This window comes from Coptis chinensis, chromosome 2 (genome assembly GCF_015680905.1).
Source record: "Coptis chinensis isolate HL-2020 chromosome 2, ASM1568090v1, whole genome shotgun sequence".
Taxonomy (NCBI): domain Eukaryota; kingdom Viridiplantae; phylum Streptophyta; class Magnoliopsida; order Ranunculales; family Ranunculaceae; genus Coptis; species Coptis chinensis.
In genome coordinates this window covers 965,852-990,345 of record NC_141457.1, presented here as the reverse complement: position 1 = coordinate 990,345, position 24,494 = coordinate 965,852, and the positions used below count along the sequence as shown (strand labels likewise).

Here is a 24,494-nt window from a genome sequence, read left to right as displayed (position 1 = left end):
GGGGTGACCCCTAAAAATCACAAAGCTGAGTGGTATTCGTACAAAGTACAAAACTGATGACCGCACACTAACAGCCAGATCTATCGACCTCCAACTCTTCATCAAAATATAGACGTATAGTATGATTTGTTACACTTTGTACCAATAAGGTAATTGAACTAAGCTAGAACATAACTATCAAGGGCTTCAATTTAGCTTTAGATAGATATATCTAGAAGAGGAGTTCATTAATCAATTAATGAAAGAATCAAAGCAGACTTTCAACAATATGTCCAGATATGTTGTGCTAAGAAAGGTGTGCAACTGCCTAAAGGAATTCAACAATGGTGGGTGTAAAGGCGTGTTTTAGTTGAAGTTGAACTTTACATACAAGGGAGGAAGGAGAATGGGATTGAATTTGGGAAAGATCGAGTTCGTTGATGAGCGAACTGCCTACGTATCTTGCTCTCGATTCTGGGGGGAGAGAAGAATCAGGTCTGGCATAGTTCAGACGGAGAGTATTTATAGGTGATGAAAGTGAATCTTCACCCAACACGTGTAAAGATTAGTACAAATATAGGGTGGAGATTGCCGATTCGTGTGAGAACTGTGCTAGTAGGTCTGCTATAATGATGGGGATTAGTAGCATGGGTTAGTCACTTGCGGCAGTGGTCAGTAGTTGGCGGCAGTGATTTGCGTACGTGTAGTTTTATACATGATTGCTTCTAGAAGGTAAGCTGAGTCATGATATAGAACGATCTGTGTAATGATACGACCTGTTCTAGAGCGATCTCTTGGCTTGTGGATGCGATCTAGTGACATAGGTCGGCAAAGTAAGTCAGAGGTCGGTGTGGTATTTCCACCATGCTGAGCACATGCTTGATATTCCTGAAGGAGAATATCACTCCCTTACACAGCCCCCTCTCAGTAGGTCGTGCCGCTCGGTGAAGCGATCTGCTGAGAGAACACAGTAGCGCGTGTGGAGCATGCATAAAGAGACAAACTGGTGGAAGTGAAAATACCCAATGAACTATGGAGATCGATTCGTGCTATCTGGTGATCGGATGTGCGATAACATTTGGCACGTGTACGGCACGTGAGCAAATCTGAGCAGTTACAAATAAAACGTGACGCCCCAATTTTTCAAGATTTGAAAAGACAGGACAACTTGTTGGAAGTCGTGTACGGCTAAGGCTAGGATGTAATTATAACACTTTGGGAACTGGAGGGGCGGTTATACAAAAACCACGCTGGCTATCTGAATTGCCATTTTGTTGCTTCGCTTTGCAGAAAAAATCTCACTACCCTAAGAGTCTTCAGGTTAGTTTTCTATCATTGTTGATCTTACGCTCTCGAGCGTCTTACGTGGTTCACGACAACGAGTGTCCGTAAGACTTCGTGGGTCGTGACAACATCGGCCGAAGTGATCTTCCATTCGTATTGGTTGTGTGAGACATGGTGGGGCGATTGCTGGGGTTTTGATATGTGGATCTGCGACTGTTGGAGCGACTTCTGGATTCCTGACTGGTGGGTCTCCAACTACTTTAGAGACTTTCAGGATCTAGATTGGCGAATGGACCTTCTTGCTGGATCCCCTAGTGTTCTGTTTGTGTGCTTTGGCACTGACTTCCGCGACCAAGTCTTTGGCCATTGTGTAACTAGTGGGCTCGTTCCGTGTGTGGACAAGTGAGTCGGTGGTCTTATTCGTTAAGAGGATTTGGTTACAGTGATAGGCCTCGAGCTGGTTGCTTCGAAGCTCCATCATACCCCTAGGGCCTGGAAAACGGAGAACTTGATGTAGTGTTGACGATATAGCCTGCATCTGATGAATCCAATGTCGTCCTAAGATGGCATTGTAGGACGACTTAATGTCAAGGACGCCAAACGCCGTATTGAAGTGACTTTATTTTATCTTCGCGATCCCAATCGAACCGGTGAGTATGATATCACCAATTGGGTCGGCTCTAGAGCCGTTGAACCCATAAAGAAGAGCAATCAGATCTACGAAGACTGACTTGGGCAAGTTCATCTCTTGAATTGTATGATAGTCCAAAATGTCGCATGAACTACCAGGGTCAATCAGAACATGCTTGACTGTCCAGTCACTGATTTTGACGTGGACTACGAGCGCGTCATTGTGCGGGAGACAAACATTATTGAGGTCGACCTCTATGAAAGTGATATCCCCTGTGTTGCGACTTGAACTTCGCAGGGCAGGTGCCGCTTGTGAAGAAAAGTGGTAGATCTCTTGAAGGGCACCCACGCGCCTTCTTTTCTCTCTAGACAAACTAACTGTCATCTGGAAAAGTGAATATGAATAGTTCTTTCATTATCGCGATCGGAAGAGTGTTGACATCGCTCATGACAGGAACGATCTCTGGGACGCCCTCTGCTATATGGGTGAGCCTGGACATTGTGGCGATCATTGCAAGGTGGAGACCTACTGCACACCCTTCGAGCCATAAGTTTGTGGCGCAGATCGCCATCAACAATGTTGGTGTATTGCTTGATATGGCATGCTTCAATGAGGTCCTGGAGGTAATACTTTAGCCCCCAGCATGGATCAGTTTCGTGACATTTTGCTCGGTGGAAAGCGTAGTAAGGCTTGTCAGATCGATCTGTCGGTTGCCGCACGTCCCGTCGGTAATACGCAGCTCGCTTGATCTTGTCCAGTATGTAGCTGGGATATCGTGTGAGGACAGCGAACTCTCGGTCGTTGTTTGTCATGTTCCCTGGCTTCTGCTCTTGCGGTCTGGACCGCTTTTTGGTAGGTGGGGCATCGTCGGAGATCGCTGCGACTTCCTGTTCCTCTATTAAGCCGTGAAGTTTCAGGCTTTCTTGTAACTTAATGTACTTGTCCACTCGAGCGTATAGCTCGGATAGCGTTTCTAGACGTTCCTTCATCAGCGACTTGGAGAGGTCCGTGTTGCGCACTCGACAGGCGTTGGAGAATGCCAATGTGGCAAAGGATTCTTTAAGACCATTTTCCATGCATAACAGTTCGGCTTTGAACCGTCCTAGAAATTGGCGAATGGTTCCATCTTCACCAAATGATAGCTAGAAGAGTGAATCCATATCAGTTTTTTTACATTTGTTGTGGACGTACTGACTAGCAAACAGATCGGTGAGTTGCTCGAAGGTCTTTATCGAGTCTGGCTCGAGTGAAAAGAACCAATCAAGTGCGCTATCTTTGAGACTGGTGGGAAACAAACGACAATGAAGATGATCAAACTCTGGTGCACTATAAAGTGCGAGACTTTGAATGTAACGAGCGACGTGCTGACCAGGACACGTGCTGCCATCATACATTAGAAAACGTAGTTGTACGAAATCTGGAGGAGATGCTCTACTAAGTACCTCAGAAGTGAACGGGGATGAGCGGTATGTCTTCAGTATTTTCTGGATGATCTAGGTGGCGTCCTTCTTGATTGCGCTTTGGTCGATCCGTTATGACAGTTCGTTAATCTGTTGATTAACCTCGTTAATGCCATCTTCTGGTAAGGTACCTGGTGGATTTTGCGTGTCCACTTGAGCGCGTAGCGTAACGTTCTCCTGCCTGAGCAAGGTGATTTGCTCGTTCACCATTCCTAACTGATCAGCTAAACCTTGGATTTAAACTTCGAGGCTTGCCATGCTTCGTGGGCTTGAGAACTTTGCTTTTTGGTTTTAAGATTATTTAAGTGGTGTCTCAAGAAATCGAGACCACTGACGGCGCCAATGTAAAGGCGTATTTTAGTTCACCTTTACATATAAGGGATGAAGGAGAATGAGATTGAATTTGGGAAAGACCGAGTTCGTTGATGAGCGAACTGCCTACGTATCTTGCTCTCGATTCTGGGGTGAGAGAATAATCAGGTCTGACGTAGTTCATACGGAGAGTATTTATAGGTGATGAAAGTGTATCTTCACCCAACACGTGTAGAAATCAGTACAAATGTAGGGTGGAGATTGCTGATTCGTGTGAGAACTGTGCTAGTAGGTCTGCTGTAATGATGGAGATTAGTAGCATGGGTTAGTAGCTTGCGGCAGTGGTCAGTAGCTGGAGGCAGTGATTTGCGTATGTGTAGTTTTATACATAATTGCTTCTAGAAGGTAAGCTGAGTCATAATATAGAACGATTTGTGTAATGATACGACCTGTTCTAGAGCGATCTCTTGGCTTGTGGATGCGATCTAGTGACATAGGTCAGCAAAGTAAGTCAGAGGTCAGTGTGGTATTTCCACCATTGAACACGTGCTTGATATTCCTGAAGGAGAATATCACTCCCTTACAGTCGGGTGGCAAAGCGGACTTTCTAAATAGGATAGGAAACCAGATATAACTTACTTTAGATTTACACATTTTTTTTCTTCATTGTAATCTTTTGCTATTAATTTATACAATTACCCTTCAGCAAAACAAAAATGAAAGAATCAAAGGCTGGTAGAACTTTAGAAGTCATTATTTATCCTGAATTTTTTTTGTATTCCAGGAGAAAAGAAAAATAGTCTACATACAGAGTACAGACAAAGTATATATAAACATCTAAACATTATAAAGTTCTCATACTTTACATAAAAGTACATTCCCAATTCCTTTCAATAGATTTTTAAGAGAGGAAAAAGAAGTTTTTAAAAGTCATAACATCAATGCACTTAGAACATTATAAAATCAGTTTGTACACCACCAGAGCCCAATTACAGTGCTTCTTCGAAGTTACAAGAACTTAGCCAGAAACTTGCTCACAACATGAGTTGCGGCGATGTAATTTGTTCTCTCAGTTGGGTGGAATGCATCCCAGAATACGTACTTTCCTGCATCTGTACATGTAAACGGACTATATTGATTGCACAGGTAACTCATTTCAAACATTCCTGTTCCACAACATCCCTTTGCTGCATTCTCAAATCCTATAGTACACAATAACACAAGTGAAAAAACTCTCAGTCTGGTATTTAGCAATTGGAATAAAAACATCGTTATCATAAGCTTGAATATATAACAAAAATGACCAACAAACAACTAGACCAAGTTTTAGACTACAGAGTATGGTTCGCCGAGGTGTATCTAAACATATAGTGGTGAGTGATGACTGATGTGTGGAATAAAACAGAATGCGTTATTTGTCAAACTTTGGGGAATCGTATGATATTTTCCGGTGGTAATGGTATTGGTATTTTTGGCTTTAAGTGTCTGCATATTGGTATATACCAATATTTCAAGGGACGGCACTGTGAATGGACCCAAATAACGCCAGCATTCATGGTTACGTAGCAAATCAAGATTTTTTTTTTGAAAGTAACACTCACCATAGTTCTGTGGCTTCTGAATGATATCAAACAGGATACCATAAGTATCTGAAAAGACCAAAGCAATCCCATGTAGTTCTTTGTTTAATTCTACTACTATGTCTTGTAATTTCCTGTTGAAGTCTGTAGCAACTTGATTGTATCTCTCATTACAACCACCACTCCAGAAAACATAATTTGACGCTCTCTCTAATGGTAAGCACCCCATGGGGGGAAGCCCAGTTAAAGATATCTTTCTAGCTCCAAGGTTGTACAAATCCTTAACAAAATCTCTGGCGAGTCCAATGATGTAGTCTTGAAACTGCTCCACGGTGAATTGAGATGCTCTTATGCTGGTTGGTCTGTAGTAATTCTCTAAGAAATCATTTGTCCCAAGGCTTACAAGATACAATGCCTCACGCACTGTCTCGTTCGCCTTTTCGTCACCCAGGTACTCCTTAAGTCGCTTTTGGTAGTCTCTATAGTACTCCAATTCTCTCCATAGAGGCATTACGTTCTAGAAGTCCAATGCCAATAACACAAATGTTAAGATCATTCATTCTAATTATATAGTCAAACTTACTGTATATTTTATGTATAATTGCGTTATATGGTAATATGTATAATTTACCAGAACACTAGATGTAGCAATGTCGTAGCCAGTTCCGGCAGAAGCAAAGTTAACACCAGTTGCGAATTCTGAAATATTTTGTGATATATCCAAGTATGCTGGTACTATCGGCTTGCACCCAAAGGCCTCGGAAATGAAATCACCAGGGACCTTGCCATTTGAAAATCGTCCAGTCGGTTTACCTCCAGCGAAATCACGTCCATATGGCCTGAAATCGCTCTTAAGTGCTGTCAAAAGATGATTATTGTTACCTGAATCAACTGAAGAGTCACCGAAGATGATGACTGCTGGAACTTTTGCTCTGATGTGAAAAATTAGTAATAAGAATTGGGTTAAAAAGAGCCATGGCATGGTGCAGTAATGTGCCATATATATTTTGAAATCTCAAATGATATGTATGGAAGTAAAAATAGTAGTTTTTATAGCGAATAATGTGATGAAAGTGGTAGGGAAGAAATCAAGAAAGTCGGGTTTGATTGAAAGTTGGAGGGAGATATTTGTTGTGTTCACTTGTGCTTCTTGATTTCGTCTAGCAAATGTCACATTTATACCTTTATATATGCACCAAACTTCTCTCTCCTCTTACTTACATGCCAGCTTACCTTAACCAAACTTAAACATTGATTGATAAGGAAGAGACAACGATATTTACTAATTAACGTCACAGTATTTGATCCAGCAACAATAATTCTATATATCTGGGCAGAGGGGATATTGTTCCAATTGCCTGCTTTTCTCCTATTCATAGTAGATTATGAGATATTATAGGCCTAGAAAGCGTTGGCAACTCGTTAAATGGGCTTGTTATTATTAGGATTTGTCTATTTCTTTTATAGGCACTTTCTATACTATTTCATTATCACCACTCAGAGAACAAATATTAAGCATAAAACTATTTTTAGGCGTCACCCCCAAATACACCTTAGTAAAAATTACCAGTAATATTATACCGACCGATTTATTTGATTTACTATTTGAACTTACTAATGTGTCAAAAGTCCTAATTATTAATTTACATAAAGATACGTGTATGTGTGTATGTGTGTATTGCAAAACAAACTAACTTTATCTAAATAGTGTGTTTAAAAGCAGGTCCGTAAAGCATTACTCAAAAATTACTTCCCAAATCTCACTAAGCATAAAATTTACAACAATTTGCATAATTTCCAAGGCAAAAATCAACAGTATCTAATTAGTGAGTAGAAAAACTAAAATTTCCAAAGTTTGATATGTAGACAAAATATAAAGACCAGGACATAACCGTGCGTACTTGCTGTCAACAACCGTGGGATTGTTATGCGTAAATCTCGAATTGTGATTCTTTTATTTTGTGACATCACAACACTCAATTCCCCAATTTATTAGCCTCCTTCTAAAAACATTAAACCCCAAAAACCCTGATAAAAAAAAAAAACACCAATGAAGGACAAGATGATGATGGAGAAGAGTGAAGATGATAATGTTGAAAAGTGTACTAGTAGTAGTAGAATAACATGGGAAGGTTGCAGTGTATTACTAGACATCAATGACGGGGACCGTTTAGTCTTTGCCCGTCTCTCCAATTCATCGTAAAGACCAAATCTTTATTTTTACTTGCATTCATTCAATCAAAATATTTAACTAATGTGTTTTTATTTACTTATAGGACACTGAAAATTGGTGATAAGAAGTGTTCTCTTGGTCAATTAATTGGTTGCCCATTCGGTTCTACTTTCCAACTTGATTCTACTGGATCCAGTGCTCCTTACTTGTCTCGCATTCTTGTCGAAAACAATAATCAAGGTTTGCTTTGCTTGTTTCAAGATTGTTGTTTATGGTTTGTTTTATAGTTTATATTTTTGTTTTGTGTGTGTGTGTGTAGGTGATATTGATGTTGTGGAGGGGAAAAATGAAGTCGAACTAAAAGAGGAGAGTAGAGATAATAGAGCTTTAGTTGATAATAATTCTGCGCAGAGTCTTTCCGGTCAAGACATTGATGCATTGCGAAGGTTAACTCCTTGTTGATTTACGAGATTTCCTTTGAATAGTGTGTTTCACTTCAACATGTGTATGATGATGGCTATGGAATATATTGTTATTTATGTAATTGTACTTGTTTATTTGTGTCTGGCTTATATTCCTTTGTTATCTTGTTGCCAATTGGTAATTGTTAACTTTATGAACGTAGGCATTGTTATAAAATGCATGCAGAGACACTATGTAATTGATATATTATGTAATTCATCTGGGTTTCGCAGCAGGAGGAAATGAATGAATTACCATCCTTCCCTATTAAATTTCGCTGTGAGGCTCATTGACAAGCAAATATTTATAATACAAGTATTAAAAGATTCATGCCAAGTTATGAATAAGGGGAAGCATAAAAATTTAAACGTCAATATGGTGCTTTTACATGGAGGATCTGGAGTAGTTTGATAATAAATCGAGAAATCAAAGTTTATGTGCTAATGAGCAGCTTGATGGCAGTGCAGCAGTTTGAATTTCTTTGTGTCACACCTGGTTAGTAAATAAGCATAAGTGTCTATGTCAGTCCCTTTGCACTTCTGCATGCCAAATGTCACTTGTAAACTGGTGCATGGCTTTATTTAGTTGACACATCATTAGTTTCTTATTTACCAAAAGTCCAGAACTTTAACTGATTTGTGTGGGAAGCGGTTAAGTTGTATTATAGGGCCATGTTGTGTTTGTATACTTCCTCTCTGGATAAGGTATACATCTGCAAGGATTGTCCATACATGTATCATAAAACATTGAAGATATTGTAACTTTTCGCTACATTTTTGGTTCTACTGCATCAGTAATTACTCCTTACTGCCTTACATATGTGAAATCGAAATGGAACAAGTTGTTTTGTTGCTTCAGCTCATTACCTTTTTTTCTAAAGATGGCACCAGGTGTCCTATATGGGCCAAAATTATGTTTGTTTTGGTATTGTCTCTCAACAAATAGCTATTGTATTCTGTTTCACTTTCACGCACATTTGTTTCCTGCTCATGGAAACTTCTGATGAGAAATGAAAAACAAAATCTAATTGTGGGTTAATTAGATGTAGATCAACTTCCTTTTTTTTTTTTGAGCCTTTACAGTGATCATTTTCTCTGTAATTCTAGTTAACTTGTTGCGGTGGGAATTGAAAAAATGGTTCAAGCTGTTCTATCCAAGATTTTTGTTGTTTGTTGTACTTCTTTCTTTAAATTTCTGTTTCAAGCTTCTGAGTTGTGAGTTCTGACTAATGATTACTATTGCTGCAGGCAGGGTGCAACAGGTGATCAAATAGTTGAAGCACTTATAGCTAACAGCTCAACATTTGAGAAAAAGACTTTGTTTTCACAAGTAAGTTCGATTTAAGGTATTTCATATTTAGAAATAGCTTTCTTTCTGGCTTTGCTAATTTATATTTCATCTGCAGGAAAAATACAGGATTAGAAAGCAAAAGAAATATGCACCTAGGGTGCTATTGAGGCGACCTTTTGCTCGAAGGTAGTTTCAAACTTTTTTTTTGGGGGGGGGGTGTTTGGAATGCTTTTGACTTTTTAAGCCCCATTGTGATGTGCACTTGTTCTCTGAGTTTTTTATTCCTCAATTTCAAGTTCTGGAATTTTTTCTGCCATTTTTAATTCAGATTCTTGTATGTATTCTATATGGAAAACTCGTTTTTTTATTCACATAGAGCTCTCCTCTAGAAGAAACTCCACATATTTGGAAATAAACATTGTTTTTATCAATCTTCCCCACTAACTGACATTGTAAGTGTGTATTAATCCTACCATTGGTGATGTGAACATGCTAATACTATTTTGGGAAGATATGGATTAGAATATTTCAGTATATGAATTCTGGAGAGGATTCATATTTCAAAATATTTAAATGATCACACAGCCAAGAAAGAAAAGATATGAGAGGGTATCTGAAGGAATTGAATTTGGTGATGGAAACATAATGCTAAACGTAGGCAGGAATTCCTTCTCTGGAAATTTTAGATTTTCCCACCTTTAGAAAGAAATGTATCACAATCCTATACCCTCTGCCTCTGGGGAAATTTCTTTGAGATTAACAAATACAACGCCACCGATACTTAAATCTCAGTAGATTAATCATGTATTCTTCCAATGCAAAATTTCGTTTTATTTTTCTTTGATTAGTAAAATTCTCTCATTCCTTTCAATTTGAGGATAGAGTACAATATCGTACAATTCACCAATAATGGTAATAGGTGGAGCAAGATGCTACAAGTCCATTCCAAGACACGTGCATGAAACATAATAACAATGCGTATTCTCAAGGAAATTTTCATCGGAAATATTACCATGAGAAAGTGTATATTGAGAAAATTTCCAAGCAATCAAACAGAGCGTAAAGAATTAATTATACAAATTTTTTATTACTGTCATAGCTGTTACCTAAAGAAATGAAAGATTAGAGATAATAAGAAAACATAAGCTTGTGTTGTCAGTCGCAAAGGGAGGAAGTGTGTTCTTCTGATTTGCTTGAAGTCGCGTGTAAACGGAATAAGAAGTGAACCAAAAGGGAAAACGGAATGAGCTTGTCTGAGATTTTCAGGCAATAAGAAATACCCTCATTGTTACTTTCTTCTACTGTTGTACTTCATGTAGATTATATAAATATCCCCAGTTCTGTTTTTAATTGTTTATAATTTTTTATATTGCTCGGCTATGTGTATTTGAAAAATTATTACTAAAATAATTAAACAGCTAGTGTCCTTTGGTACTGACTGACTCCAGCCTTCCTTTATTTGCTTTGCAGTATATGTGAAGCATACTTCAAGAAGTATCCAGCTAGAATTGGGTAATAACTGCTTAAAATCTCCTCTAAATGTTTAATTACATGATTATTCTATTTGGGAAATCACTGTGTTGATTTTTATGCTGAAACTTGAAATCAACTTCTTGCCACATTTGTGGGGTTCAATGTAACTGTCATTTTGTTACTGTGTTAGGCATCCAGACACGTATTTTTGTTTTTTGTTTCATATCTTTCTTTTTCTTTTCTTTTTGCGGATCGCTAAGTATAATTTGTTAGTTGATATGAAACCAATCAAAAGAATGTAGGATGAGGCGTCCTACTACTACAACGACAAAGAAAACAAAGAAAGATAAAAGCAAAAAATTACCAAGCAAAGGTCCCAGATCAACACATCAAGGAATCCATCTAAACATAAAATGGCTGAAAGGAATATCCCTCATCTCATCATGCACCTTGGACCAAAAGAATAACAGGCCCTCGATAGACTAAAAGAAAACATTTTTTTTTTTTACATATCTTTGTAATCATTTTGTGGTCTGTAGCTGATATTTGCACCATGATTAATAGGAAACCACAAAAATGTTGGTTTTTTAAGGATTCACAGTTTGATTTTGTGGAACTCTTACTTGTTTAAGCTTCTCAGGTACTTGAGGATGGATACTTTATCTCTTCTTCTTTCGATGGCTAACGTTAGTCCATATTCAGATGTCCTTGTGGTGGATATGGTTGGAGGTATCCTTACTGGGGCTGTGGCAGAACGTTTGGGAGGTATTCTCATTGTTTTTTGTTTTCTGTTTTTTGCCTGAAGTCTTTTAAAAGGAAAGCAATCGTCAGCTAGAAAGTTAAGATTGATTCGTCTAGGCTTTCTTGCTTTCAACTGGTTTGTATTAGTTGTTATACTTGTGTATTTCACGACTTTATTCCATTCCGTTTATATCTCATGCCAGAGATCTTAGATGTGAAAGATCAACTTTTTTTAGACAACTGACACAAATAGTTGGTTCATATTTCCATACGAAAGTGTTTGATGTTTTCTCTTTGATAATCAATAATCAGAAACAAATTTGATCCGTAAGCTTACAGGTTATGAATCCCTTTTTTGTGACTGTTTGGTTTGTTTATTTTTTCCTGAAAGGTTGCATTGGGTTGCTGCAAAATTGTTTTTTCTTACAATATAGTTAGAGATTATTTCCTCAGTCTTGTTTGGTCCTCGCAATCACATTGTTTGTTCAACAGGTACTGGTTATGTATGCAATACATATTTTGGAGTCACGCAGTACCCAATGGATATAGTTAGGATTTTCAACTTCAACAATATTATCTGCAGCAGGTATGTGCTCAGTTGTGCGCTTTGTGCCTTTGTTGTATTAGGCAGTGAGTTTTTTCATGCACTTCCGTTTTCTTCTTTGTGACAGGAAGCTAGTAGTATGGCATTTTGTGGTTATCTTTTGGATAGTATTAGCTGCGAGTTGGGTATTTTGCTACTTATTACTAATTCTAGTACAATGAAAATGTGCAGATTTTAGTGGAATATGTATCTTACTAAATCCTGGCCTTATGCCAATTGCTTAGGATTTGTGTTAGAAGATACGAAGGGTTATACCTCCTTTAAGTATTGTTTGAGTTCTAAGAGGATATCTACCCGAATATTTTAGGCAGTTTCTATTATTGTAAACCCTTATTTTTCATATATATATTGAAGTGATACAAGGTCAAAACTAGTAAGGCCGTATCCCTTTTTTTTTTTTTTTTGATAAATATGCATCTTATTCATATGAGAAGAAAGAAAGAAAAAAGTGAGTAAGAGACTCACCAATACAAGGAGGTGTTAACAAAGAAGTAACATAGAAGTGAAAAATCCTAGCTAAGATACACCTGAAATAACAGATCCCCACTCTAACATTAAGTTCCCAAAATAGTAGTCCCTTCTCTCCGAAAGCATCAATGTCCAAAGCCACAAGTTCGCTTTAATGTTACGAATAGTGGTTTCAATAGATGTGGGCTTGCTGTTAAAGATGGCATCATTCCTTGTTCTCCAGATAGACCACCACGTGGCATAAGGAACTAAAGGCCAAATGCATTTCCCATAGGCCGTAGTATTTGGTGACACCCAACTATGAAGGCAAGAGAGTATTGAATGAGGGCAGATAGTCTGGTTGATATCAATGCCCACTGGTTGTAGTATGTTTTGCCACACACCTTTACTGAAGCTGCAGTGTAGCATAAGGTGGTCTGCAGTTTCATCAACTTGAGTGCACAACACACACTCTACCTCCACCTCCTTACCCCTTGTGCGCAGTTGATCCGTTGTCAGTATCTTTCCCTGTAGTAAACACCAAAGGAAGAACTGCACTTTAGGAGGTACACCACTGCGCCACGCCATCGATAGGAGCTTCGGAGTTATAGGTTGTGGTGGGTAGGGAATGCAGCTGGCCAGTAGATTGTAATATGATTGAGAACTGAAATTACCGTTGCTAGACTGCTTCTATACCCATTTATCCTCTTCCACCGAAGGGGTTAACCCTGCAAGAGCATCCAACATGCAAAATGACACCGTCTATGTGCCACTCCCTTACACCGCGCCTCAATTTGAAGTTCCAAGTCAATCCATTGTTCTCCCAAACCATATGATCTTTTACCAGCCCATCCTTGTCACTCGCATATCGAAAAAGCTCTTCAAAATCCTCTTGGAAAGGTTTATCCGTGCACCAAGCATCCTTCCAGAATTTTGCTTTGTGTCCCTGCCCCACCTGGTATGTGACATTTTATTTAAGCTTACCTTTGGTAGCGAGAATGCCACGCCGCAAACTGCACCCATAAGAACTAGAAACATCGGGTGGCCAGCCCCCCCACCTCTGGCACACCAAATTTGTCCTGAATGATCTCCTTCCATAATTCTGGTTCACCTCTGCCGTATCTCCACACCCATTTACCCAAGAGGGACATGTTGGTCAAGTGTATATTTCTGATGTTCAAGCCCCCCATCTCCTTAAGCTTACAAACATTCTTCCATGCCACCAGATGGTACTTTCTACTCTCAGCCGAAGAACCCCATAGAAAATCTCTCATGATTCTCTCCAATTTCTTAGCTACGCTCATCGGAATGGTAAGAAGCGAGAGGTGATAGATAGGGATGGCAGCAAGTGTGCTTTTGATGAGTGTGAGTCAACCTCCCTTAGACAGCATCTTTCTTTTCCAACCGCTAAGCCTCTTGGCGCACTTTTCTAGTACAGGATCCCATACTTGCTTGTTTTTGTAACCTGCACCCACTGGCACCGTATCCCCTTTTTGTCCAACTTCTTCTCCATTAACAAAAATATTAGTGCCTAGTATTAACCATGAACCAACCATTCATTCACCGATTGACAGGCTGTGAGTAGTTTTGCCATTACAAGTTGTTACCGATGCTAGGCACTAGTAAAGCGTCTGGAAGTCGGATCGACGTGGTTTTGTGGGGGGAGTGGGGAGGAGAGACCTAAGTTTGCTTGCAAACGGTTGAAACCTGGAGCTTTACTGTGGGAGCACCGGTCCACCACCCTCTTGGACCCCAAATCTATTGGTTAGCTGTCCAAATTGCTTCTTTGCCATTTCAGGAATGCTTTCTTTTTGTTCTAACTTTTGATAGGAGATTCCGTTTTCAAACCAGTTTGATGATCCATACCCTTGATCAATTGTAATCATTCTGCCTTTGTTGTACACCATGGATTAAATCGGTCGTTGCCTTTGAAAAAAGTGGAAGCAGTTACTTTTGTGGTATTTATTGTCTAATGAATGGTAGAATATGCTTATAATAGTTATTTATCAGCATTTACTATATGACGCGTAGTAATTGATGCTTTTGATTGTTGTGGTGCAGCATAGTGCGATCTCCTTTTTCTGATCTTTGTTTAGCTGCAAGCAACAATGTTGAACATTTTGGACAGCAAGAAAATTTGTCTTTACAATCTCAATCAAATGGAGATGAAAGTTCCTCACCCTCCTTATTTAAATTAGAAGCTGTGGTGATTCAAAATCAAGTATCTTCTCCGTCATGTTTACATTCTGTCAGCAATGCGCATCCATCTTTTTTATCTGGAAATGAAAATCTAGGTCCGGCTCCTACTACATTCATGGATGAAACTGATTCATCTTCAGTTAGCAGAGTTTGCAAACCCACAAAATCTGGAGAAAAGGCAACGCAGGAAGTCATTAACTTGTGGAAAGCAAGTGGTTTTTCTAGGTAAATAGTAAATACAGGTCTGCTAGAACTATTGTTATGGGTTAAAATACCAGTTAATATTCAATATAAACCTAAATGTATACTCATATTTGCAGCTTAATTATTGCTGCTCCAGAGCTGGATACCTGGAGCACTCTTCAAGATCTTTTACCGCTTTTATCGTATTCAGCACCATTTGCTGTGTATCATCAGTATCTACAGGTGATTACCTCATGAGTGTTACATTCTTTCCAGCAAAAAAAAAAGTGTTACATTCCTATATTCGTAAAAAAAATTATTCCTAGTATGATAGTTCTGTCAAATGCTCTTTCTTAGACAAAATTACGTTAGGCAGACCGCAGATGAAGACCTGTAGTAACTTCTGATATAGATCTTTTGTGTGTGTGGAATAGTGATAATAAATACTGCAGAATTCAGTAGAGTTAAAAAAAAAATCAAAGAAATTGCAATCCTGACTCAAAGATAGACAGATAGTAAAAGAGAGAATGACTAAAAAATACAATGAACTTTCTATGTTTTAAAAAATACAGCGAGCTTTCAGCTTGTTTCAATTGATACATTCCATCCAATTAATTGGACTGGATGCTTATGTGGACTGTTAAAAGAAAACCCCAAATTTGTCTTCACCAAAATATCGTGAGGTGGATGATAACCAACATTGTCCAACTAATTTATTTGATAATAGACACATCACATTTCACTGTCCACATAAGCCTTTAAATCAATTTAACGGAATGTATCAATTGAAACAAATTGAAAGTTCATTGTATTTTTTTAATAATAAAAAATATGTTATATTTTTTGAAACAACATCCAAAGTTCGTTGTATTTTTTGGTCATTAACTTGTAGTGAAAAAGAAGGAATCTAGAACAGAAAAGAAAAGATAGTGTCTTAATATGTAGCTCATTTTCAATAAACAAGTATGTAGGAATAATATTTTTTGCGTACGTACTTAATGTGCCACCTATATCTTATCCTTGAAGATACCTGCGTCATTCTTTTTGACATCTTATGGTTTCTAATTTGAAATGATTATAGATTAGGATTATATATTCTTTCAGGGGGGGATCTACCGAACTAGCATAAATTCTGGATAATGATGTAGACCTGGCATACAACCATTTGTTTGAACATGCTGGTAGTTAAAAACATGTGAAACTTTACCCGATGGAATGATCAACCACCCAATTTGTAAATATACTTGGGACTGCTTGTCTTGTTACCAATAAAAACATGTGATATGATGGTATGGTGCCATGTATGTCATACCATAAGGACAGACGATGGAGCAAGGTTTGATTGATGTATTTTATTGTACTCAGTCTATGGAAGGAAAACTTCTGAAAAGTAAATACTGGGAAGTTGAACTCTTTCTAACAAATGTACCAATTGAAAGATTTTAGGTCACCCCATTATAACATTTGGGCTTATATCTGATGTTAATCTTCATAGTGCACATATTGTATACTGGTCAATGTGATTCAATGCAACTGTCTTACGAGATAACATTGATCTGCAAATGTTTGTTTTTTCCATAATTAGTTTTTGGATGCACACCTTTATGGAAAAAATCGCTCAATGACATCTTTTCTGTTTGAGCGCAGCCTCTTACAACATGCATGCACAATCTTCAGGTTGCTAAACTTGCAATTGGTTTACAAATTTCAGAACCTTGGTTACGTGAATATCAGGTAAATCTAATAGCGGTGGTTGTGATTCCCTTTTTTCTTAAAGTTCAATCTTAGAGCGTCTTTATCTTCTGCTCTTCTTTCTAGACGTATATCAAAAGGATATTTCTTAAAGTTCAATCTTAGGATGTCAAAATATTTGGGCTTGATGCGAACATAGAGGCAAACTTACTTGTATTATCTTGCATTAAAATCTATCTGGGTATACTTCCCATTGGTTTAGCGATACAGGTGGTTGATTTGTATAGTAATACCTGGAGCTCTTTTGGTAACCCTACAGGTTCTGCCATCGAGAACGCACCCATGCATGCAGATGAGTGCTTTTGGTGGATATATTTTAAGTGGGATCAAAATATGTAGTACTGAAGCTCAGCAGAAACCAGAGTAGTGCTTGAATGTGTTACCTGTGATTCTTCTACCAATAGTTCACATGATTGTCAATTCAGTCAGAATGATGATGGCACTCTGCATTCAGGACTTCATTTGATCTGTTGTCCTATATTTGTAGGTATCAAAAAGCCATATGGTCCAAAGGGGATGTATACTATCGTTTTTATCAACTAAATTATTGGTCACTGCAAGAGGAGCTGAACAAGACTGCCAAAAAGTAAAAGACTGCCAAATAATAATAGCGATAATAACATTCTTCTCAATAATAGCAATAATAATTTGAGACCTTGTTGGTTTTAGCTTGTACACTACAACAGTTAAGACCTTGTTGTTGAGGCAAAATTGATTTGAGAGCTTTTATAGTTTCTTATTTGTATGTTCTCTTATTATTTATTATTTATTATATATAAAAAAAAGAAGATGTAGAATGATTGGAATAATAAGGATTTTTTACCCTGAAAGATGATTTGTCTATTATTACAAAATGATTTTTTGCTATGGAATAATTCCTTGATTACTTTGGTCTTGATTATTTTGTCTGTTGCCTTAGATTTCGTTAATGCTAAATTTGTGGTGCGCGAGATTTACGGTGACTAATGGTAAAAATATGTACTCGCTATGGGCACTTCCAAAAAAAAACATTTTATTACAAATTTGTCATTGACCTAAAAATCATAATTTGTATTGGGCACTCCGAACTAAATCAAGGTAACATGTAGCCAACCTGTTTAGCCTTTCTCTTTCTCTTTTCCCACGTTTCTAATCCCTAATTCATAAATTATACTCTAAATCCTAAACTTCGAAACGCTAAAATGGAATACCCGGACTTTTTAGAACATGAAGAAGATAGAGGAATTGAAGATAACCAAATGAGAGAAAATGTTGAGAGTGAAAAAATTGTAATGAAAACTAAATAAGTTGCAATGGGAAGTGAAGACGAAGATGATATGATTAGTCAGACAATGGAGATGCCAATAAATCGTCAATGACCAAGACAAAAGGTAAACCTAGCTAGCTAGATTATGTGTTTGTGTAAACCCGAGATTTCCAGTCCTAACGACCCAGCCACATCGCATTTAGTCATCCCGAACGACTCAACCATATCGAATTAGGTGAGTCCTAAACGACCCAGACACATCGAGCTGGGTAAGTCCCAAACGACCCAACCGCGTCGAACTGTCTTAGTCTCAAACGACCCAACCACATCGAACTGTATTAGTCTTAAACGACCCAACCACATCGATTAGTTTCACCATCTGTATAATACATCACTTAACAATTGTTCTTCATGCAGAATCCTTTGCGGGGTTCCGAAAACCCTGGAAACTCGAATGACGTGGATGATGTTGAACCGCTTTCAATGGATACAACAAAAATATTTATTACAAATGAGGTACATATTAGACATTGATTTTATTTTCTAAATGAAATAATATTAGTGTATTAATTGTTGTTTTCTTCATATCTTTAGGTATTTCATACACATAATGAGATAATTGGTTGGGCAACTGCTTGGGGAAAACTATGTAATGTGGTTGTAGTAATTGGAAAGTCGCAGAATGCTAAGGGGAACCGAGTACCAAGGTTGGATTTAACTTGTGAGAGTTCGGGTGTGTATCGTTCACACAAAAAGGTAGGTGAAGACAAGGCTAATAAGAAAAATACAGGAACCGCAAAACGTGGATGTCCATTTAAGTTAAGATGTTTTTTCCAAAGCGGCAATGTCAATAGTTGAAAATTTGTTATTGTTAATAGTGTTCACAACCATCCACTGACGAAGACCCTTGAAGGACATGCATTTGCTACTCGGCTGACCGTTCCATAATTCGAGTACTTGTCAAAGACGACTCAAAATTCAGTTAAGCCTAAAGAAGTTTTGAAGTCCATCAGGAATAGGTATCCTGAAAACCTATCCAACATATATCAAGTCTATAATGCGCATAAGGTGAGGATGTTGGATATGAACGGTTGCACGCAAATGCAGAGATTGTGTGAGATGTTAGCAAAAAACCATTATTTCAAGGAGGTGAGAGAGGGTACGAATACGGATGAGATAACGGGGTTACTATGGCCCATCCAGAGGGTGTTAAGTTGGCTCGAACTTTTCCAAAAGTTATCATCATAGATGCCACCTACAAAACCAATAGGTATCGATGACCTTTTGTACAGTTTGTGGCGGTGACTTCAACCTGGAAGTCTTTCACGGTCTGTCAGTGTGTTGCTTCGGTCTGAAATAGAGATAGACTATGAGTGGGCTTTGCGTCAGTTTAACGGCTTAATGGGTGATGAAAGGCCATCTGTGATCATGTCTGATAGGGAGTTGGCCTTGATGAGTGTCGTTGATATTGTGTTCCCTGACGCATACAAACATCTCTGTAGATGGCATATCGCTACGTGTATCCTTTAGCAATGCCATGATTTTTTCCCAACCACATAACTTGTTGAGAAAGGTCAATTCTCGTGGAACACTGTAGTGAAATCGAGGACTGAGGATATCTTTAACCGTAGATTTGTTGTTTTGGAAAAACAATATAGGGTTGAGTACTTCAATTTTGTTAGTTATATACGAGAGAGGTTAGTTTTGTGAAACCTACAATTCCACATGAAAAAAGGTTGGGCACCCCCTGATAAGTGGATGAGCATGCCCTTTGCTGAATTTCTATTTGCTTCAAGATTTAATGTCGTTCATGTACATTTAGGAAGTATGTACTGCTATCTTATCTTGCCACTAAGAACCCAAGCAAATCCTGAAATAGTGAATAAAGTGTTGGGTACCGCTTACATACATGGATGTCGTTTTGTCTATGTTGAACTTGCTGATGATTGTCTGGTTCCAAAACCGATGCGAATGGGCATAGATCGAGCTCGACACTTAATTGCAGATAGTTGGGATACTGCATTACAAGCAAAACAAACGCAATTTACGGCATTGAATATTCCCAGTTTAGTATTGGAATACAAGCACACTAATGATGGGTCCGAAACACCAATAGTACATGTTATCAAATAAGTCTATTTAATTAATGTTCATGTGGTTGGAATTGTAATTTGGTTTTTGATACAATTTTCTTAAATTTGATGGTATTCTTTGGTGGAATTTGATGTATGGATGTATATTTGCTTGATTTGGATGGTTTAGATGTATGTATATGTGTTGTTTGGTTTGATATTTATAGTAAATTGGTTTTGTTTGGATTTGACAGGGTAGTATATGATTTTGTTTGGATATGGCCAAAAATCCAAATGAATTTTGCCAAATTTTTGTCCCAAACGATGTGGCCATATCGAGAAATATACTCCCAAACGATTCGATGGGATCGTTCCAGAGCCAAAATTCCAACATAATCAATTTTTTGGTCTCAAACGACCTCACCACATCGGGGGAGTCAGTTCCAAACAACCTTGATATATCGTTCCAGAGCCAAAATTCCAGCAGGTTTGTTTCAAACGACGTGTCCATATTGATCAACCTTCGTTACAAATGACCTGGACATATCGATTATCCTATGTTCCAAACAACCCACCCACACCGCTATAATCATTCTCGTGTTCATCCATTTGTGCCTAATATTGGATTAATGAACTCAAAATTCAACACAGTTTATGCTAATTGAACATTATAAATTGTAAAATTGATTGAAACTTTAAAAATTCAATTAACAATACTTAATTGAACAATATAATCGATTAAAGTTGATGAATTATCGACCAAATTACATCGACTCAATGTATATCTTAGCAAGTTCAGGGTTTTGACATATGTATTCAACACAATTTACGCTAATTGAACATTACAAATTGTGAAATTGATTAAAACTTTATAAATTCAATTAACAATACTTAATTGAACAATAATCGATTAAAATGGATTAATTATCGACCAAATTACATCGACTCAGTGTATATCTTAGTACGTTTAGTGTTTTGACATATGTCTTATAAGTTTATAACATATCAACACAACCAATCAAGATAAAAAAATTGTAATTTGATTTGAAAAATTGAATTATGAAAAATTAAAATCATAGCAAATTTTGCATGTAAGACTTATCAGTTATGAGATGGTATTAGCACGAAATATATGTATGACCAACTTAAGGTTTACATAAACAAATTGAATGAGAATAACTGTAATCAAAGCAAATCTAATATAATATTATTATTTTTAAATATAAACTTGTTATTTTTCATTTTATCATTAAAAACTACTTGCACCAGATTTAGGGATTAGGGTTTATGAATAAGTGTTTTCGTATGAAAAATTCGTGTCCAAATCGAAATTTTGAACATATTTCATAGAATAACTATATTAAAATAAAAAAATATTTAAATAGTAATAATTTTAAATTTTCTAAAATTATTTGAAAACTTGCACAAATATCAATTAATTTGTTTTAAAGTATAAAAATTTCAAGTGTACTTTGGAACGATGTGATGGGGTCGTTTGGACTTACTGTCCCTCGATGTGGTCACATCGTTTGGAACTAAAGCCCATTGATGCGGTGAGATCGTTTGGTGCTGAAGTCCCTCGATGTGAGGAGATCGTTCACGACCAAAAAAATGATGCTGCTGGTATTTTAACTCTGGGATGATATGACAAGGTCGTTTGGAAGTAAATTCCCTGATGTGGTGAGATCGTTTGAGACAAAAAAATTGATGATGTTAGAATTTTAGCTCTAGAACGATCCCATCAGATCGTTGGGGAGTGGATTTCTCAATGTGGCCACATCGTTTGGGACAAAAACTTAGCAAAATTCATTTGGTTTTTTGGAACTTTAATTTCATATCCAAACAAAATCATATTCCTGTCAAATCCAAAACAATCAATAAAGATTAAGACAAATATAAAACAACCAATAGAGATTAAGACAAATACGAAGACATCCGTTTAACTTAAAAATACATCAAGATCCACAATTACATATATCAAATCTCATAATACATTAGACACCAAATACATTAAATCCAAACACAACAAAATTCCTATCTAAGATGTATCAGCGCAATATCGTCCACCAAAGAACTTGCTAGGTCAAATTGTATGCATTCATGAACTCATCCCGTGCTTCCTCTGGAATCACAGTCCCACCCAATTAAAGTCCCCTTTTAAGCAAACAAGTAGTTTCATCGATGATGGGGTGCTGCCAAAATTAAAATGCAAAACTACATTAGTATATACATTTCCAAAAGACCAAAAGAAAAAAAAAAACTAAAGTTCGAATATTAACTCACCAGATTATGAAATGGATGACTCTGTAAGAAGAAGCTAGTGAATAGGAAGATCACGGTTAATTATTCGAATATGAGTTTGCTTTTCATACCAATACATATACCTATTCTCACACTCTCATGGATAAGTAGCAGTATGTCATCGATTTTGGGGTTGTATCACGTGATTTTGTCATCTACCCCAGTAGGCATGCACAATACTATATTTCACGTCGTAGCCGCATCCAGAGAGGGTTCTTGTCGAGGTCTTTGGTCTTGGGGGATATAAGGGTACAAATTGAACGTGTCCCAACTGATGCATAACCCTATAAACCTTGTAATGCTCCACAACATCAATAAAACATATAAATCCCTCGAAAAAAACTATTTCATCCATCGGGCGTGTGGCCTGGACATTATCATAGGGATACCATTCAACCTGTCAAATAGCATATGATTGAGGAAATCAATCATTAACCACGTACTCCAATAATCAATTAATAAATATAATTATTTACAAACCCAAAATACTTACATCGGAATAGGTCAAATCATCAAGTATCGCTCGAGTATATAGTTCAATGCTTCTGTTGTGTTAGCATAACTCAACTGAGTAACTGAGTGCTTATGAGTACGCGACATGCTCAAGTTATAATTCAAGTTTAGGAATGGCCTGAACCTCAGGAAATACTAATAGATCATGCCTAAATTAATATAGACATTCAATTAACATTTTAATAGATAGATAAAATTAACAATGAAAAGAAAAACGAGAATACTCATACATGTAGGAGAGTTAAATAGTCTGAAACACCATTCACCTTGGCACTTGTCGCAGTCCCAAGTATGCCAGTAGGGCTGCACCCCACGCGTAGTCTCTAATCTAGTTAAATTTCAAAAGCAGCCTCAGATAACAAATAGGAACTGCAATTCCAGGCGTGTTGGTGAAGGCAGTACATCTAAAGAAAAATAAGAGATAAGCTCTCACAACAAACTGCAACTCTTTATGGGTTGACGCTTTCTTCACAACAACCTCATTTCCATCGCGTAAATCTTGATCCGTCACCTTCTCAGCAAACTACTTCAACAATAATTTCATCATAACTTTGGAAGTGAACTTATTGGCTTTCATCTCCGCATCTATCTTATTGTCCATGGGTATGCCAAGACCTATGTGGAAGAGTTTCTTTGTCTGTTCCAGACTCAAATCAGTGGCCCCATTCACTGCTTTGCCTCTGATCGGAACTCCTAGGAGTTGGGAAACATCGTCCAACGTGATTGTCATCTCGCGCCCATGGCATATGAAAGATATTGGTCTTTGGATGCCACCTGTTTACAAACGCAGAGACCGACACAAGATCATGTTGCCTATATCCACTGAATACTATAGCACATAAGCTGGTCCTTTGAAGCTCCTCGTGAAAATTTGAGCAGTCTGAACACTCTTTGATGATATCCCATTGTACCAACTTGGTTAGGTGCCCATTGCGCTTTAACGCTCCTCGATCCGCCTAAAACGTACAACAAAAACTTAGTATTAAGGTATGCACAAGGTTTCATAATAAAAAACTTAAATACTAATAGATACTATATGATATTACCTGCCCCTCCTAAACACCGCGAGCCATGTGCACTGCATAGTCATACAAAAGATTTGACCCGTAAGGGCCACCTCCATAAATTTTTCTCTGGAACTCCAAATCATTCTTAGACTTTCTCACAATAACCGGTGGAGGTACATGGGCTACCTCGACATCGTCCTCCTCCTCACCCACCTCTTCATCCTCCCCCTCCTCTCCGTGGCGTACTATCTCAAAACCTTGCTCACTGGAGACGTACTATCTCACACCTACCGTAAAGCAAATTTTGGAACTGATGCGAAGAGAGGTTTAACTATGAACCAGGGAGAAAGTTTTTGGAGCCCAACCATTACATTAAGACATTAGAAATCCCGCATTGGGGTGTGGGGTTTACAAGTAAAAAGAGTTCAAGGACTATCTTAGAGACTATGGAGTAGCATATGGTTACCTTATTCAGGTTAAGAAAAATGAATCAGAAAGGGTAACAGCCGTATCTTCTCTAAGGGTGGGGGATATGTAATGCATGTCCAATCCAAATTGATGAAGTCATACTACAACGTGCACACTTGTGTTAGAGGATTTCAATGCTAGATAGGTGGAAGTTAGAAGACTTTAAATCAACAAATTTATAGAGGTATTCGGTGAGTGTTTGAGTTGATCAGTGTTTCTATAGCCGAGAGAGGTTTTCAAAAGGCATTGAGGCACAGTTAGGGTGTGTTTGTTATGATGGAAACACTATAGAAAGGAAATGAAAATAAGAGTGATTC

General features: G+C 37.7%; 2 protein-coding genes across 4 annotated transcripts; one reads left to right on the top strand and one right to left on the bottom strand.

The window, feature by feature from the left end:
- Positions 1-4,474: 4,474 nt before the first annotated feature.
- Positions 4,475-6,397, bottom strand: LOC147514280 (GDSL esterase/lipase At4g26790-like). The gene is made up of 3 exons (XM_086594359.1): positions 5,878-6,397; positions 5,268-5,763; positions 4,475-4,868 (listed from the first exon to the last, which is right to left on the bottom strand). The coding sequence occupies exons 1-3, from the start codon at positions 6,244-6,246 to the stop codon at positions 4,675-4,677; spliced, it is 1,059 nt and encodes a 352-aa protein (XP_086450485.1). The 5' UTR covers positions 6,247-6,397; the 3' UTR covers positions 4,475-4,674.
- Positions 6,398-7,071: 674 nt separating this feature from the next.
- LOC147514279 (eukaryotic initiation factor 3 gamma subunit family protein) lies at positions 7,072-17,340 on the top strand. Of its 3 annotated transcripts, XM_086582251.1 has the most exons (13): positions 7,072-7,445; positions 7,523-7,659; positions 7,739-7,865; positions 9,129-9,210; positions 9,287-9,357; positions 10,642-10,683; positions 11,285-11,409; positions 11,878-11,971; positions 14,498-14,860; positions 14,956-15,061; positions 16,466-16,552; positions 16,830-16,955; positions 17,058-17,340. In XM_086582251.1, exons 1-12 carry the CDS (start codon positions 7,297-7,299, stop codon positions 16,935-16,937), a joined length of 1,491 nt encoding a protein of 496 aa, XP_086438377.1. In that variant the 5' UTR covers positions 7,072-7,296; the 3' UTR covers positions 16,938-16,955; positions 17,058-17,340. The 3 variants fall into 3 exon arrangements, with proteins under 3 accessions (XP_086438377.1, XP_086438368.1, XP_086438375.1); XM_086582242.1 differs by lacking the exon at positions 16,830-16,955; XM_086582249.1 differs by having other exon boundaries at positions 16,830-17,340.
- Positions 17,341-24,494: the final 7,154 nt, after the last annotated feature.

Coding starts and splice junctions, on each gene's coding strand:
- LOC147514280 (XM_086594359.1), bottom strand. CDS start 6,246: ATGGCACATTACTGCACCATGCCATGGCTCTTTTTAACCCAATTCTTA. Junction 5,764..5,877: donor TTGCTACATCTAGTGTTCTG/GTAAATTATACA, acceptor TTGGACTTCTAG/AACGTAATGCCTCTATGGAG. Junction 4,869..5,267: donor TCAGAAGCCACAGAACTATG/GTGAGTGTTACT, acceptor TGTGTACTATAG/GATTTGAGAATGCAGCAAAG.
- LOC147514279 (XM_086582242.1), top strand. CDS start 7,297: ATGAAGGACAAGATGATGATGGAGAAGAGTGAAGATGATAATGTTGAA. Junction 11,410..11,877: donor TGTGGCAGAACGTTTGGGAG/GTATTCTCATTG, acceptor TTTGTTCAACAG/GTACTGGTTATGTATGCAAT. Junction 11,972..14,497: donor AACAATATTATCTGCAGCAG/GTATGTGCTCAG, acceptor GTTGTGGTGCAG/CATAGTGCGATCTCCTTTTT.